Here is a 17,658-nt window from a genome sequence, read left to right as displayed (position 1 = left end):
TGAGTGAAACTCCAAAGGCCCCTTAAACAAGCTTTGGATGTACTTTACATTTGACCTAAAAGCCCTGACTTACAACTAACATGCCAGAAAGTAAAAATCAAACTTGAACAGAATACGTTCCTAATACCACACAAATACAGTAAAACACTACATAAACTTCAGATGATCTATTACTCCCAACTGTAATATATATATATATATATATATATATATATATATATATATATATATATACAGTATGTGCATGTTTTTTGTACAATGATGACAATTATAACGGCATACTTTGTCAAATATATTCTGCAATACATGAAAAATAGATGCATTTTTAAAAGGGGCCAAATTACATTTTGTAATTTACGCTGCATATTTGAACACACATGGAAATGCATTCCTTGTGGGGGCAATAAGATGCTTTTTCCAGTAGGAGCTGAGCAGGTATGAAAAAGAAACACCCCCTATTTCTCACTTGAGGACGTGTGAGCACATATTTCATCAGGCAACCTAGACCTCCGAACAGCGACTGAGCCAACTTGGATTGACACCATGGGCAAGGAGATCTTACGGAGCAAGTGGGAAGGCACAGGGAGTCTCAGCACGGCATTACATTTCGCTAACGATTTGCTTAGCAGATGTTCTTATTCAGAGAGACATAGCGTACATACCTTGCATTTGACATGCTATCCATTTTTTTTTTTTTTGCAAGATATTTACTGAGCAAATTCAGGTTAAGAACCTTCAGCTGTACCACACCTGGGATTCTGAACATGTAACTTTCTGATGAAAAGGTCCCTAACTGCACTGCCACATACTCAACACTGCTTCAGTGAATACATGCCTGAGGTGCATCTGAGTGTTTGAGAGATTTACAGCAGTGGCTTTGATGTGGAGGTTGTTCATATCACTTAAGCGTTCATCAGTAGGAAATGTGTACAATCTCACATCAATCATGTATAGAATAAGTGTGCTTCTGCATAAGAACTCTCCCAAAGGGACACTAAATGAAAACTCAGCTATGGACTCATTTCCAACAGAAAGATCATATTGAATGTCTCTTTTCTTTCCAAATGATTCCAGGACTACTGTGTGTTGGTTCAGAAAACAATGCAATAAGGTAAAACACTCATTTACTTTACCCTAGAACTGGGAAAAAATCATCGTTTTAGATGTTTACCAAGCTTGGAAAAAAAAAAAAAACCCTGCCTTATTTCATAACTGACTGTGAAGGTACAGACACTCAATAACCGGTTTCTGAGGGAAGGAGAAGGCACAGAAACAAAACACAGCCCATAGTTATTATCTGTCACTACAGCATTTTCCAGGCACACAAATTAAAATGCAAAATAAATATCCTTGACTTCAGAAACAGCAAGTAAACAGCCTGGCACGGTTGTCAAAATTGTTCAGCATTTTGAACGTGATACCTGTAAAAATGCAAAATATGTAGGAAGCAGGCCTAATAAATGAAGCTGTCCTCTCTGTCAGCTTTTTTGAACTGGAGCACTTGAGTGCACAATGGATTTCAGAAGTTACTTTTTCCTATATTTGTGTCTTGTTTACAGATTTCCAGTAACATGGTTAATATGGGCTGTTTTTTTTCTTTATCTTTGTGAAAGACTATTCCTTATTAATATGTACAAAATATATTTAATATTTGTACAAACCGTATTGCATACGGCACTTGCCACTTTCATATATGTAATAGTACAGCTATTTACAGTAAACTGTAAAATATTGTACATGTAAAATAAATTCATTCAAATGAATACATACATTCATGAGAGTGACATTAATTTTTAATAATTTGTAACATCTGTAATACATCAAAATTTGGTTATTATATTTGGGTTTTCACAATGATCCATATACTGAGCAAACAGTAAACATATTCATAAGCATGAGCTTCTCTCTGATGGCTCTAATGGAGAGGGTTCACTGAAACAGAGATAATGAGAATACTGAGAACTGACAATCATTAGTCTCTGCGCTACATCATGACGGCCAAGACATCCGTATTGCTATTCCATGTCACACTACCTCAAGCTGTTGCCAACATGACTGTTACCTTTCAAAGGTATCTGCTGTAAACCCCCTTGCTCTGTATTTCAGTACTCTGGGTGAAATTTGGTGGAAGTTACAATGGGAGTTTGTTTTACACTGATGGACTGTTATTTTATGCCTTATCAGGAATTGCAGGAACAGCCTCTCACACATGTGCACACACACACACACACACTCTCTCTCTCTCTTTCTCTCTCTCTCTCTCTCTCTCTCCCTCTCTCTTCCTGACAGTTCAGTTTATTTTAGGTTGCTTTATTTGCAGGACAGGAAAAAAAAAACATTTGTAATGCCAATGCATACACTTAGGTAACTAACCTTTGCATAAATCTTTCGATCTCACTCCACAGTGCTGAGTCTGACTACTGTGCTAAGCCTGAGGAAAACAAAGTGCATAATGCACCAGTGCACAGCATTGACTGTTTGTCATTCATTTTTCTGATGGTACGTTAACCCACCCCCCACCCCTCCCCACCCCCCCGGGATTCCACCTAAACAGCTGCAGGTGCAGATTCATCCCTGACTAACAGTCATGTCTGGTGTGTTCAATTTGAATCATACTCACAATGCCAGACTCACATTCTGACACAATCATGCTATTCTGCAAGATCGTCTGGTGGTTCATCATCATCTACTAGACATTCACTACTAACATTAGTTGTGCTGCGGCTGTTTAAACTACGCATGCTTAGACATTTACTCTTTTTCATCTACTACCATTACTACCAACTTCAATTATCAACATTAATTTGCTTCCCCTAAGCATAATAATTCAGGTCAGTCATTCATTTTGCCATAATCACTATACCAAGCTGATGCACCAAGAAATAGCATACTGCAAAATATTGAACAAATATACCATCACTTCTTGTAACCATGCCAATCCAATTCTTGGCAAACATTGTACGCATATCATTTGTTTAAAAGGAAAATAGGAAACATGATAGGAGCCAAGCAGATCTCAGCAGTTATTTGTAAATGTAGACAGCGGAAGCTCTCCAGGGACAGGAAATTGAATTAGTCCAGCCCAGCTGAAGTCTTAGTCATGGCGCATGAAGGCTGAGCAGTCTTGACAACAGAGCTATATGTATCAAATGTTATTTTGGAAGCGAGACTCCTGAGCCAAGCCAGCATTTAGTTACAATGTATGTAACATTCAGGCCCCCTGGGAAGCAAGGCTTCCAGGAGCTATGTATAAATACATCACTAAGCTATCTCATTTTGTGATTTCAAATAAAATGAAGAAATGAAAAAAAAAGCTTTTTTTGGGAATGAAATCAGTTCATGAAAGGTGCTGCATGACTTTGGAATACAAACAGCTTACCCTTCCCTGGTGGTTTCTGCCTGCTGTTGCCGACTAATAACACATTATTAATATGCAGAAAGGCATTGTCAATCATTCATTTAGAGCATAAATTCAATCTGCTTTGTCTTTTAGATCATGTTAGTCAGTAGGAAAACTCTGACTTTCTTTCTTGTGTGCTGATTCCTATGACAGAGAACAGCTCTGTTGAAGATGCAAAAGCAACAGAAGCAGCAACATTCATATATGCTGTACACACACATACAGTAGTATATTCATATACATAAACATGCACTATTTTCTTGACATTCACTCACAGATCACATTCATAGTGTGACCTTTTCTGAATTTGTGGCTTATTGTGCAAGCTGTTTGAGGAGAAATGGCTCCCACGAAAAACAGGAAACAGAACTGGTTTGTGATGTCACTACAACAGCACTGTTCTTTGATGTTGAGGCAAATCAGATTCTGCCACATCCTATCGCATGCGTATACGTAACAGGACTTCAAAGAGCTGAGAAATTGATTTCGGCGAAGCCTCTGTTAGACCCTCCATTGTTCTACTTAAATGGCAAAGAGATGACGATTCACAATCAAGACTGAAAACAAAACATCAAAAAAAGAACATTAATTTGAGCACCAGGCAAGTCATATTACAGCATGAGGGTAATTCCAGTTGAAACCCAGACAATGACCTCATAACCACAACTAATGATTAATAAAGTTGGTATATTCAGCTGGGGACGTGGATGTGACCTTTCCATCAAAAAGTTTCAAGGAAACACACGTGACAAAAAAACACAGCCCCCAAGTGCAAATGCTGCAGAGCAACTCCAGTACTTGTAAATAAATAACAGGTTGGTGATTGTAGGAGGGGACCCCTGATGTCATCACTGCTTAAGGGCCTACTAATCAGCCAAATGTCATTAGGTTAGGTTTTCAATGTGATTACATTAATGAGGTGCTTGCAACCACAAGGGGATGGTAGATTTAGTTTCAAAACAGACCGCAGAAGATGCTCTGTATGTTCTTAAGAATCAAACCAAAACTGAACCTACTGAGTTTGCTGGGAACAAGTAGTAGTAGTAGTTAAGTAGTTCCTTAAGTCACTTTACTGAATTGAATCCAGTACTTTTTATATACAGTAAAGAGCTGCTGTCTTGGTGTCTTAAAAGCTAGGATAGCTATGCTCCCACTAGCATGGCACCATGCAATGACAATGCAAAAAAGACCATGACAATAGAAGAAGAAAAAAAACATTCCCCAGTACTAGCTCATGTATCTAAAAAGAAGAGCACAAATTCAAATCTTGTTAGTAAGAAAATTGTTCTTACTTGAGAAGAAAAAAATCTTGTTCCTGTGGAGTCATACACTGAACGGTCTTGTGACACTGCCCAACATAACGCAACATTACAAGAAGGCTGTGACAAACTTATGTAAGCCGGGTAAAACAGAGGGCTTCTGCTTTGCAGGCAAATCTGTACACTATGGCCTGTGTAGATGTTCAGCTTGGCTCTGACCCTGCCAAAGCCCACGCACACCTGCAATCAGTGAAGAAACAGGGACCTGTAGGACCATGAGTCAAGGAGGAAAGCTGTGTGTGTGTGTGTGTGTGTGTGTGTGTGTGTGCTGCGGGCTTAATTTAAGGGCAGAACTTGAAAGCTGATGTAAAACCTACCGCTGGCCAACAAACAGAATGTGGGGACAGTGCCAGGCTCTAAGAACATATCGGCATTGCACACACTATCTTAGCAGCATCACGCTGATTCATCGCCTTCCCTGTCCTCTCCCCTGCCACACAGCCCCAGGTCGATCTGCTCTGTTTTCCTGGCAAGCAACGCGCTGGGCTGGGCGGTGCCCTTGGCTGCAGGAGCGCGACCGAGGTGAAGGGTTCACCTCCAAGAAAGGCCGTGTCTGCTGTTTATTTTGGTTTCTGAGGTTACAAGATCGCCCATCACCAGGGTATGCGTGCATTTGTGTGTGTGTGTGTGTGGGGGGGGGGGGGGGGGGGGCTGTGTTGATTGTGGCAGATGGGGACTGAGAGGTGACTTTGCAGGAGAGAGTCACAGATGCGCTGCCTAAAGCCGAGAGGTCTCCTCAGGTGAGTAAACAAAGGATTAGCTGTGGAGAGAGGCTCCACTGAGGGTATCAGAATCCAATCACCTGGACAGCTGCAGCTCACTGCAAAGGCAAAACACTACAGACACCGGCGGATGATCCAATCTCAGATTCCTTTTAAATAACGACACTGCTTACTTCCCTCTGGATTCTGCCAGCATGTTCCGGGCTTGTACGTTCAGTGGTGTGTTCTGGGAAACAACATATTGATTGTGCCCTAAAGAGTCTTCAACAAATGGTTGTATTTAGGCGTAACACCTTCAACGTCCATTTTTTCCAGATTCTGAGAATATAATATTTTTTCAATAATGTCATAATGTTTAAATGCTAAAACTAAAACTGAAAATTAGGGTTTACATGCATGTATACATCTTTTATACTCAACAAGTATTGCATGAATGTTTTCTGAAGCTTTAAAGGCTACCTTGATTGGTTCCATGAATTACTAACCACTCAAAAGGTTTAACAGGTTACATTATTATGTAACCTATTACAGTTATAATAGGTGGTTTATTCTCATGGACCCATCCAAGGTGATTCTAAATTAATATACGAGCTGCAACATGGCTGGCGGAAAAAATAGTGGGCTATGAAGCGAGGCAGAAGACTCTTCCATTATCAGGTTAGAGCCAATTATTCTTTTTTGTTTGGAATGACTCCGAATAGCCCAACTTGGCCGGGACAAAGAAGATAAAGGGAGGAGAAAATTCGATGAACAATGACTCTTTGAGGGCACTGCTTCAAAGAAGACCCAAACACAGTATCTCACAAACACTGCTCAGCAGACTGCCGAAACATTCCTCCACCTCCCATACACACTTCTGAGCCCCGCGGCGCAGTGGCTACTGTTTTTCATAGGTGCCGGTGATTTTGCTAGTCGCACGTCGCACTGTATGACTACTAACAACCACCACAAACCCTGGACCAGTCAGATCTTGTCTCCTTAATCATGAAGGTGCGAGAAATCTACAGAATTACTTCATCGTGATAATCACCTGGAACTCCTCCATCACTATGTTGATGAGCCTGTAGGTGTTCAGTCTGGAAAGTTCCAACATAGTTCAAATATTGATTTACACTGGATTAAGACTGCCAATAAATCATACTGGAGTTGCGAGAGTGCCTGACTCCTTGGTCCATTTCCATGTTTGTGGATGCACCAATCCTTGAGTAGCTACAGGAGTTCTTTTTAGCTTTTTAGCTCATCTGAGTTTGTTTGGTAAAAGCCATGATTTTGCATAGCGCAAAAAAAAAGATTTCTCGTTAGACATATCGTTCAAACAATATCATGAAACCTGAGGGTGAGCGCGGCATGACTCGACTCGCCAAACACGTCAATCGCGTAGCTCTGTTGTTTTTTTTTTCCCCAAAAAGGTTAAGAGTCTCATGTGGTGAGGACTGGGTGCCGGCCCAAACTCTAAACTGGAAAAAAAAGAAGGAATAAAAAGGTTGAAAATTCCAACCGCAGCAAGGCATGGCTTTGACTGATAGTCGCTGTAGTGCTGCCCGGGTGAAGGGAAGAATTTTTCCCTTTTCTGTTTGAAGAGATGTTCTCAGATCAGACAGCTGCCTGAAGGCAAGCCTTAAACTCCCCAAAATGCTTCAGAAGTGGCTGGTAGAGGGTGGGGTGCATGCCGCAATTTGACAACGGTGTGAATTTTCTTCGCCGCGCGGGCCAGGCGCTCATTCGTACACTTGCCAGGTTCAATTTGTACATTTCCACAGAAGTACTTTACAGTCAATCTCTCAAAATGTTATGCAGCAGATTGAACTCTCTGGTGGGATTTGTTTCACTCACAGTGAAACGCTGGCAATTTCCGGACTTTCTGGACAATTTTCTTCATCCAAAATAAGGCCTGACGTCATTTCATTGAGCTTTAATAACGCAAACTAAATCTGAACAGCCTAGGAGAGGATCTGGTAATACGTGATTTGAGCTACAGTATTTGACATAGACAAAGCCATTATATTGCTCAATAGAGAGAAGACCGATAGTTTAGTGCTGTGTTCATTGGCAATTATTCATATTTGTTGCAGTGGCCAACTGAATTGCCATTCTACTGAAACTTGAGGCTGATATTAAGGGCATGGCAAGAGATGCACAACCATAATGCATGAGCTGGGCAATAACTGTATTTCATCATACAACTGATATTCAATTGATTCTTCAAACCCTATTTCTTCAAATTCCCCCTGTTTTAAACTCAGGTATTTAAAATACTCCTGCACTGTTCAAAACCCAAAGAAGGAGAAAGTGAAACAGACAGAGAGACAGAGGGGGAAAAGACAATGTGGTCAATTCAAATGTGGTTCAAGAGGGACAATGTGTCAACAGAAAAAGTAAACTCAGTTTTCACAGCAACTCAGAAAATTCTTCATAAAACACTAGAAAAAATAACATTTACATTTCCAAAAGGCCAATAACAACCTCTGATTGTCAAATGTTTCTCAAAATATCAGCACATACATAAAAACATGCACATAAAAAATCAAATATCTTATACAGGCTAAATAAACCTAACATCATAATGTGCTGATCAATCTGAAAGCAGACGAACACCACAGATATTCTATATGTTGACAAGCTCTGTGTGTGCTTCAATCTGAAAGTCTCTGCCACAGTTGAAGCTGTAAGTGTTCTGATTTGCTGGGTCATTATGAATGTTCACAACGGGGTGTAGTAGTCATCCATGCCATGCCCCGAACATTCAAAGCCAGCAAAATGATGGAAAAAACACAGGACACTGGCTGCCTTCCTAGACAATTAGGCACAGAGAACAGAAGGAATGAAGGACCAGAATATCTGGTCAGAATATAGAACACCTAGGGTATTCTATAGGGTCAGGGTCACTGAAGGGTTACATTTGTAAGGAAGGAGTCCCTGACCTCAGTGTTCTGGGTTCAATGTGGGAATGTGGCATGGTGTGTGCACGCTGTAGCTCGCAAAGGGACCTTAGACATTGCGGTCTACATCGGCTACCTCTGGCACCGCAAGGATAACTGATACCCTGGTTCCACTCCAGCTGAGTGAGATGCTGGTCTCATTACAGAAGATAAGGCAGCCAAAAAGGCCCTCTCTGATGCACGGTCAGTGGCACAAGCGCCCTGGCTATTCTTGAATGAGCCCTTTAAAGATGATGCAAGCCTTGCAACAGTTCCCAGTTGAGGCAAACTGAAGTTCAGTTGAGGTAATTTGCTGCACACCAGCCGAGTCAACACTTTTGAAATGTCACGCCACCAACTAAGGGTGGGGTTTTAGCATTGAGGGTGCCTGGAGTCTCACCACACTTCTTAGTTGTGGGATCTTGCCGATGAGTAAACGAATTGAGGACTAAATTGCTTTTTTACACAGACCTTGGGCACAGACCACAACAAAATGGCGCCGTCACTCCAAATGTCAAGCCGTAAAGTTAATTGACTGTTCTAAACTGTCTCATTGCCTGCAACAGCAGCCGAAACATTCTGCTTACCAGCACGTATTCCCTGCAGACACAAACCGCTTTCCGGATGACCGTCGCCCCTCTCTCATTGAGATAGGCACTTGATCATTTGTGTCTCAACGACAGAGGTAGAACCCACCTGGGAAATAGGTTGTTTTGTGCAGGGAAGATGTGATACACTGGGAATGCGTTTATGTATAGATTTACATTCAGTCTCACTCGCCAGATGCTTTTTCATCCACAATCTATCCACGATCACTGGTCTCCCCTGACAGTTACGGTATGTCACTGCAAGCACATGCGTTGTCACATGCCGGCTGCTTCGGCCATTTTTCCTGCTGTTGTTGTCCCCAGATTAACAGTCTCTACAATGGGTCAGAGGTCACAGGTCACATGTCCTCCAGACACAGTAGAGCTGGTGGGTGGGTGGGTGGCTGTCTGGCTTATTATGTTTCTGGTAGGAGGGGTGGGGGGTGGGGGAGTGCAGGCATCATGCCTTGTCCGCATAACCTCACCCCTCTGCTCTGAATTTCAGTTAAAAACGTTAAATAATTCATTTGTCTCCCCAAATACAGCATACAGAGGGACTAATCAGTTTTCACCCCATCCTGAAAGGCATGCCAGTCCTCTCCGCTAGGGTTATTACCTTGCTATAGGGGGAATTTGAGAAAACGTGAAATAAGGCGAGGCCAGCCTCTGCTAAGAAGGTATTTATGGCCGTAACCCTCCCACGTCACCTGCGTTGGTAAACAAACGGCCTACTCTGTGTGCAAAGAATCCTTCAGATGACACGGGCAGGGCAGGTCTCTTTTATGATCCCTCTGTTTGCCTAGCTGCTATAGGATAAGAGCACAATATTCTTTCCTGGACTTTACAGAAAGACTTTTTTTTCTTCTCCGTATTTCAACCTGCTTCTTTTTGTTGCAAGGACAAGCAATGTTTTTCACGTCTAATTCAGTCTACGGAACTGAGGGATTTTTAAAAATGGTTTAAAAATTACCCTCTACAGTCTGAGACATGACACTGGAGATGGAGGATTTTTTACTCTTAATTACAGGCCTTGTATAGTTCTGGTCACTGCTAATGTAACTCTCTCTTGGTTGATTCATTAATATGAGTATGTCCTGGGCTTGGAGTCTGCACTAGCCTGTTCACATAATCTTTCAAGACATTTGTGTATTTATTTCGGACCCCATTTCAAACCTCACAGTCACACGTAAAACCGGACGTAAAACTGGCGAGTGCTTGTAAACATCTGATACTTGTAATACTTTTTGTTTCACAACATCACAAGGGGAAACGACGTCTCAAATATTCTCCGTTCCAAAAGCACGTCAAACTGTCAAAAGATTGACAGTGGGGCTGGGATTCTTGCATCAAACAGTTTCTCAGGAACAAACAAAGCCACACCTCTAAACCACCATCTTCGTCATGACGTGCGGACAGCTCACAAAAAATAAAACCACAAGGATATGTGGGCTACATGTTTGAATGTGCTAACTTCACCCAGGGAGATGCCAACGACAACGAGACCAAAGGGCACACCAGCTGCCACCCTGCCACATACTGTAAGCCCTCCTCTGTGTGAATTAAGCTTGCGTACGCTCCCCGCTTCAGAGGGCTCAATCAGATGACGGTGACAGGCGCCCCCGGCGTCGTCTCGGCTGCGGTGATGCGATATGAGTGGCCGATGACCCGCGGCGCGGTCCTGCCACTGGTGCACGTCAGTAAGGGCTCACGCGCGCCTCATCTCCGAGCCCGGCTCTTATTTACAGCCCTGTGTCTCGTCAGCGCGCTTGATTTAATATCACAATTACAGTATCAATCCATCCCAGAGACGTATTACCACGGTCTGGGCCCCAGGGAATGCCTCTGCCAGAGAATAAATCACCTGGCTCCAGCTCTGGGTCTTACTGGACCCAGCCCCACCAAAGAACAGGCTTGTGAAGCCTTGCCCAAAAGCTTGAAGCTTGAATAAAATGCACACACACGCACACTCAAACACACACACACACACACACTCACAGGCACATGCACATGCACATACAAGGAAAGCCACGCACCAAAATACACACACACTCACAGACGACTCATGTACACATGTGCACGCACACACACAAACACACACACATGTGCGAGTGCATGCGCGCACACACACACACACACACACACACACACACACACACAGAAACACTCACCCACCCATCCACCTACCCACACACACACACACACACACACACACGCAGTCTGCTTTTCCATGGTCTAATGCCTCACAGGTGGCCCTTAAAACAGGGAACGGCCAGTCTGACATCAGTCCACTCACCATATCCAGGAATGCCTCCTGAAAGGGAAATTGTTCACGTGCATCATTTTCTTTTCCCTTCCCGCGTGAGTGCGGCCAGGCTTCATTTACTGCAGCTGTTTTTTCTCCTGTGGCCGTCGCTCACGAAAACACGGAACCCCTCGCCTGGGGTCCAAAAATCCAGCGCAGTTTGAGAAGCGGGGCGAACGCTGTCATTTTTCCTCCCTCTGGAGCTGTCGAATGCCTTCCAAAAGATCCCAGGCGGTCGGACGGAGCCGCACAGCACATATCCAGCGTGACAGCTTACGCCATGGTGCTGTCCGGGGAAGCGGTGCTTTCAGAATGCCGAGTCTGTGACACCAAATATTGCCAAACCTTGAACCACTAAAAACTAAAGATCAGGCAAGCAGGCTTTCAGTTCAATTTAAGGCGACCGGAATACAAGTCAATCCAGCCGTGCGTAAGGCGCACTTAAAAAAAAAACTCCACCAAGAGTTAAAGCAAGCAGTCATGGGACGCTGCCCCCATTACAGGGGTAGTCTGTGGCGGTGCAACAGAAACCTCAACCCCAGATTCGCATCACTGTTTCACTCTCTTGCCTTTTTCGCGGTATTCTTCCGGCCAGTGTCTCAAAGTCCTGCAGGCACATCCTCATTGTGAACTCACAGCATCGCTTTCCAGGGGGCTACCCTGTCTCCGAAACCGGAGAGGAGGAGCGAGAGAGGCTTCAGAGCAGCCGTGGAAGAGCATGCCCCCTTCCTCCAGGAAGCACGAAAAAACGGCACAGGGTCCCCTCTGTCCCAAAGTCCAGAGGCGCAGGCTGTTGCTGTGCTGAGAGACTGACACGGGGAAGGCTCGTTCTTTTTTTTTTTTCCCTCCCCGGCTCCTTTGCATTCATTTGTATGTCCCAGTCCCGTAATTCGCCTGCCTGCTCCCCTCATGAACAGCAAACTAATCTATTGATCCTCTTAGCACAGGCAGTCTTATTAATTCATCACTTGCTCCCCGCGAGAGGCAGGACTGCAGATCGACAGGGGTGAAAAGCTGAATGTCATCTGAGGAGCGGTTTGCAGCGCGGAGTCGGGCCGCCGTGTCTGTCCGCCGCTCCGACAGTTGTCATCCCTTTGGGCTGGGGAACCGTGTGGGAGAGTCCTTTCCAGCAGCAGCCCGGCGGAGCTCTCTCGCTCAGCCAAGCGGCACGCGCAAAAAACCCCGCACACACAGACACGCGCGCACTCACGCACATGCAGAGAGAGGAGCAGCCCCGCACCCCCCCATGCCCCACCCCCCTCCTCCTCACCCTCCGGCACACGCTCACACACACACACACACACGCACACACTCACACACTCACGCAGTGGGAGACACACACATGCGACCCCTCGCTCGCACGCTCCTTCCCGGCTCCCAGCAGGGATAATCCCACACGGCGTCTCGGTCAGCCTTCCCGGCTTGTTCCGCGTTCCGGAGGCAGACCACCCCTCCAGCCCTCCGCACACACGCACACACCTCCCCGACAGATCCCGCCGTCGACCCGGGACACTTCCAGAGGCACTGCTAAACTGCCGCGATTACTATGCTGAAGAACCGGCTCCTGCCTGTGCCAGAGTGTGTGCGACTGTGCGCGTGTGTTAGTGTGTGTGCGTGTGGGTGTGTAATCGTCAAGGGGCCTCTTTAGGTAGGCTCCGTGCAGGCAACATTTTATGCTCCATAACGAGCCACTTGAAAATGACAAGTCAGCAACCGCTGTTTTTCACTGGTGTTTCCTAATACACTTGCCAATGTATTAACACACTAGCAGGGTAAATGTGCACAGCCAAATGCTCAACGGTACAGAACACATTTTAATATATTTTACACTTCAAGGGACACATCTACTTCACTTCCCCTATTTTACCAGCACAAAAATGGGGAAATGAAAAAAAGAAAAAATTTATATCACACCATAATCAAGTGGTGTGTGCAACCCCTAAAATCCTTTGTTTATAAAGCAAGTTCTCTTCACATTCAACAGCTTATGGTTGCACATGTTCATACTTTTTTTATAAAATAGAACAGCAGCTAGTGTTTGAGCCCTTCTCTGCCCTTTTGCAACGACACGGACACAATACCCTAAGAGGCCCCTATGAACATTGTTCATGCCATTTTAGGGTGAAGAGGAAATTGTAAACAGTCAACTTTGCGACAGTGACTGTCTTAACGAATTATCCCTCTGATTAAGCTGGGTGAGGTAATTTTGCTCAAAACTGCAAAAATAATTTAGCAGTCAAACGGTACTTTACTTCTCCACATAATTAACTGTAGTTCTCATGTTAAACCCATAAATCTTGATTAAACAACATATGCACTGCACTGTAAAAAATATAAATATGTGTTTAAATGTATCTTTGTATCTATTTAATATGTGTCAGAAAAACATACACCAGAGCTATAGTGCAGAGGAAGTTTCTTTGACACTGGGATTGTTTTTGGTTGGGGAACAGAAGGTTAACATAGACAAATCCTTTGGCCCTGGTGAGGGCTCAACAATTTGGCTGAGGGACAAAATATGAGGTTCACAGATACACTGTGGATGGAATAGTCTGTGTCGGTGAAGCAACAGAATACAAATAGCAACAGTGGCAACAGCTGTCTTTCGCTGTAGTTTTTAAATTACTTGGTGCGCTTGATTGTAATATAAATGACAATCACGCAATCACAATCTTAATGCACATACTGTAGAAAGATAAAATGCATGACATTTAATCGTGATACCATATTAGCAGGTAAAAATATACTTCATTTGTTTCTTTAAAATATATAAAAAATGTGATATAAATGCAATATATAAAATGGCACATTTATATAGAAATCGCACTTGAGAGCACATTTTTATTTTTATTTTTTTCTAATAGAGCCCACTTGTTTTTGCTATATACAAATTTTCTATGTTTCTATGCACTTAGCACAAAGGCTTGCTTTTTGTCTGAGAATTGATGAAATGTATAACAGAATGCCTATTTACTCATTAAGGCCGCCTTACAAATCGTCATTTGCCCTAAATGTCACATTAAGTTTCAGTATCGTAGCCGAATGCAGATAGCCCGTCATGATGGAGAGTCATTTCGTATTACCGTGAACACAGTCACACGCCCACACTGCCCCCCGGACAAACTTCAGGGCTTAGAAGACGGATTGCTAATGGCGGTTCTTAGCAGTAGAGAAACATTCAGTGCTACTAATTACCAATCGATACATGTAGCATTTAGCAGGGGCAAAACACATGCCTTTGCAAAAAGGGCACTGAGGAAATTAGGCATCTAATTTAGCTTTTCATTTAAGGATTTTCAGTATTGAATAAAAGCAGGAGACAACAACCTGGACACGATTTTAGAAACTGAACACTTGATATTTTAACCTCTAGAAACAGAAAATAGTAACATCTGACAAACACAATGGATAACAATGGGTAACAACATGAAAGCGAGCTTGTAGTTATTGACGGTAGCCACACCGAGGGCATGCTCCTGCGACACATTTACATTTACATTTATTCATTTAGCAGACGCTTTTATCCAAAGCGACTTACATAGGTTACAGTTCTTTACAATGTTATCCATTTATACAGCTGGATATTTACTGAGGCAACTATGGGTTAAGTACCTTGCCCAAGGGTACAGCAGCAGTGTCCCAGTGGGAATCGAACCGGCAACCTTTTGGTTATGAGTCCTGCTCCTTAACCACTATGCTACACTGCCGCCCGACACTTCATGCTTCGGAAAGTGTGATGCGACCTTCCATGTCTCATGCCCCATCCCATCTGTCTAGACTGGCCATTTGATGGAGAAGAAAATTCGAGGTAGCCACCTGGCAGCGTGCCTTCGACTGCAGTTTGAAAACAGGATCCAGTCAAAGCGGTTGCACACATCCTGGTTCAAACCTACGTCAGACACATCTCAACACTCAACCACAACAAGCCCGGCTTGCCCTCCAGGGCAGGCGGGGGGTGAGAAGCATTTTCATAACTACACAAATGGACCTGTCAACATGCCAGTCCTTGCTTCCACCGCGTACTGAGGATGCCTAATTCAAGATGATAAATCGAGGTGATAAAAAAGTCTAAAGATTTGTATAGCATGTAATGTATACAATGACTTTGCTCTGGACTACATCCATTATTTGGGCAGCATGCACCCTTCACCAGCTTACACTTTGACTCACTGTCCATTATAGAGATAAAAATGATGATTAATTCAGGCTTGGTGCTTTGCTCAAGGGTGCAACAGCACTAGGCCCACCTGCATGAAAGTTTAAATACGCCTGAACAAAGGATGATGCAAGCGATATGATGTGCGTGTGGAGCTCGTGTGTGCGCCAGCACAGCATGTGATGCACAGAAGGCGCCATGTCATATGCGTTTAATAACTGCCATGGAGCCAGGGCTTTGGGGGGAGGGAGTCATAAACTCCGGTCACGGCTGGCAGTGGGAAGCCAATAGGGAATTCCCGGGCCCTCCTGTGTGGCTGCGAGCGGGAGGTCTCCTTCGCCGGGGCCCGCGTCCCCGCGTCCCTGCGTGGCACCGGCGCTGTGCTGAGAGGTTCTCGTGTGCGCCGGCCCTAGAGACCCGGCCCTCCGCTCGTTCCCACTGCACTGCTGAACCATCCCTGGCATGCAGTCCAGCTTCCGGAAGAGGCCCCAGGGACCCGAGTTTCCACCAAATGCCCTCACAGGAAAGTAAACAGGGCCGGAACGGAAACGGAACACGGCGACGCTGCTCAGCGAGGATAGCTGGACAATGCGTAGCTAACAGGCTGTTTTTTCCCCCTCTCCATTACCTACTAAAGCTACACAAGGGCCTTTTAATAATGACCGCCTCCTCCCTTCAAAGTTTCCTGTCCTGAAACGTTGTACAGAAATGCGCAGAGGGACAAGGAGCCAGAGACAAGGAAAGTGCTTTATCACAGCGCCCTCACTCAAACTCATCCAGATGGTCACCCATATTTAACCGTGCTCCGTTAATCTAGGCTCCGAGATACCAGAAAAATTACTCAGCACCACAGCAGCAGCACTGCAGCTGTTTATGTGACAGACAATCCTAGAAACATTCCTGCCAGTCATTCTATGGTATCACTAGTCTGTACAAGGCAGAAACGTCGGCCTGTGCTGGAATGTTTAGGCTCCGTACTCAGCGTAAATACTCTCTTCACGGACAAATACTCTCTTCGAGACCGCAGAAGAGTGACAGTTGGGCTCAACAAAGCAGCTCCGTCACATCAATGCTGCCATTAACATTCAATTAACAATATTAATTTACAACACTCTGCATTAGCCGAACGAAATGAGCAATGCTTATTGCTTGATTGGGGCCTGAGGCTTGCGTAAGTGTCTTGAGAGTGAATTTCACACTGAGTTCACAGAGAGCTGTTCACGAATTGCTCTGACACAGCCTGCCTTGGCGTGAGCTGTACTTGGGAATACTTCTGAGTGATTAGCATTCTTTGCTTTCACATAGAGGGGGTGAATGTATGCTCAAAATGAATAGAAAGTAAAATAAAATGATATTAAGTCAGACTGTGGGGAGGAATCTGGCCAAAAAAAGGATGAAGACGTATTAGTGGTAAAGCCTGAGGCTAGCCAGTCATTTCAAAAGCTCTGCCTCGAAATCCCTCCATGATCCAAACTGTTTGGACCAAAATGCCTGTGCAATCCTTTTGCAAATGTAAAAATAAATCAGTTCCTGATGTTCAATACTGGATGATGGACTCAATGGATACACGCAACCCCGCATCCCTTATCCACTTACTACTGTCAGCACTTTAGGTCTGGGCAACAATTAATAATCCACTTTGAACACGCCCTTACTGTTTGTAAAGTCTACACTCTTTACATTTCACATGCTTAAAGTACACAGGTTGCTGAACCCACTGAAAGAGCCCCCTCAAGTGCGTGGCAGCTGGCTGCTGTGTTGCCGTGGCAGTAAAACGGTTATGCTTTATTATGACGTTTACAGGTACGTGTTCTTCTAGCCCAAACTCCCGCTATTAATTGTAAGGCCGCTACAGAGGGAGTCTACTGTGTCACCTTTCCTGCCGCATGTTTGGCATGAGACAGTATCAGCTGGCCCTGTCTGTCCTCTGTGCCCCAACGCGCCGCCGGAGGGAGCAAGATAAAGACGAGCACATTTCCTCCGAGATGCATGCGCGGCCATATCTGGTTCCCCTTGGCCTCCGCAGTCGGCAGCAGCGGCGCTACTGGCAGTGAAAGCGTGCATTCAGCCCTCGCTGATAACACACCCAGAGGTTTTAGATTCTCCCTTTTCCCGCACTCCCCGATACCCGGCAGCGGGCCCCCCTGCATACACACAACCTGGATATGACTCCCCCCAGCCCCCCACCCAATCCATCTCCTTACAGGCCCCACATCCTGCCCCCACCCTCTGGGAAGGGCCTACTATCATGCTC

The 17,658-nt window shown here is 44.6% G+C and overlaps 1 protein-coding gene across 2 annotated transcripts in view; it reads right to left on the bottom strand.

Moving 5' to 3' along the window:
• LOC118778397 (cAMP-specific 3',5'-cyclic phosphodiesterase 4D-like) overlaps nucleotides 1-12,472 on the bottom strand; it is a 117,848-nt gene extending 105,376 nt beyond the window's left edge. For both annotated transcript variants that reach the window (XM_036529912.1, XM_036529913.1), the window contains exon 1: nucleotides 11,240-12,472. In XM_036529912.1, the coding sequence (XP_036385805.1) occupies nucleotides 11,240-11,325 (86 nt within the window). In that variant the 5' untranslated portion in view covers nucleotides 11,326-12,472. The remainder of the gene's footprint in view (nucleotides 1-11,239) is intronic.
• Between the last annotated feature and the right edge of the window lie 5,186 nt (nucleotides 12,473-17,658).

This window comes from Megalops cyprinoides, chromosome 5 (genome assembly GCF_013368585.1).
Source record: "Megalops cyprinoides isolate fMegCyp1 chromosome 5, fMegCyp1.pri, whole genome shotgun sequence".
NCBI classification, from domain to species: Eukaryota; Metazoa; Chordata; class Actinopteri; order Elopiformes; family Megalopidae; genus Megalops; species Megalops cyprinoides.
Note: the sequence above shows the minus strand (reverse complement) of the source record. Positions and strands in the feature narration are given on the sequence as shown.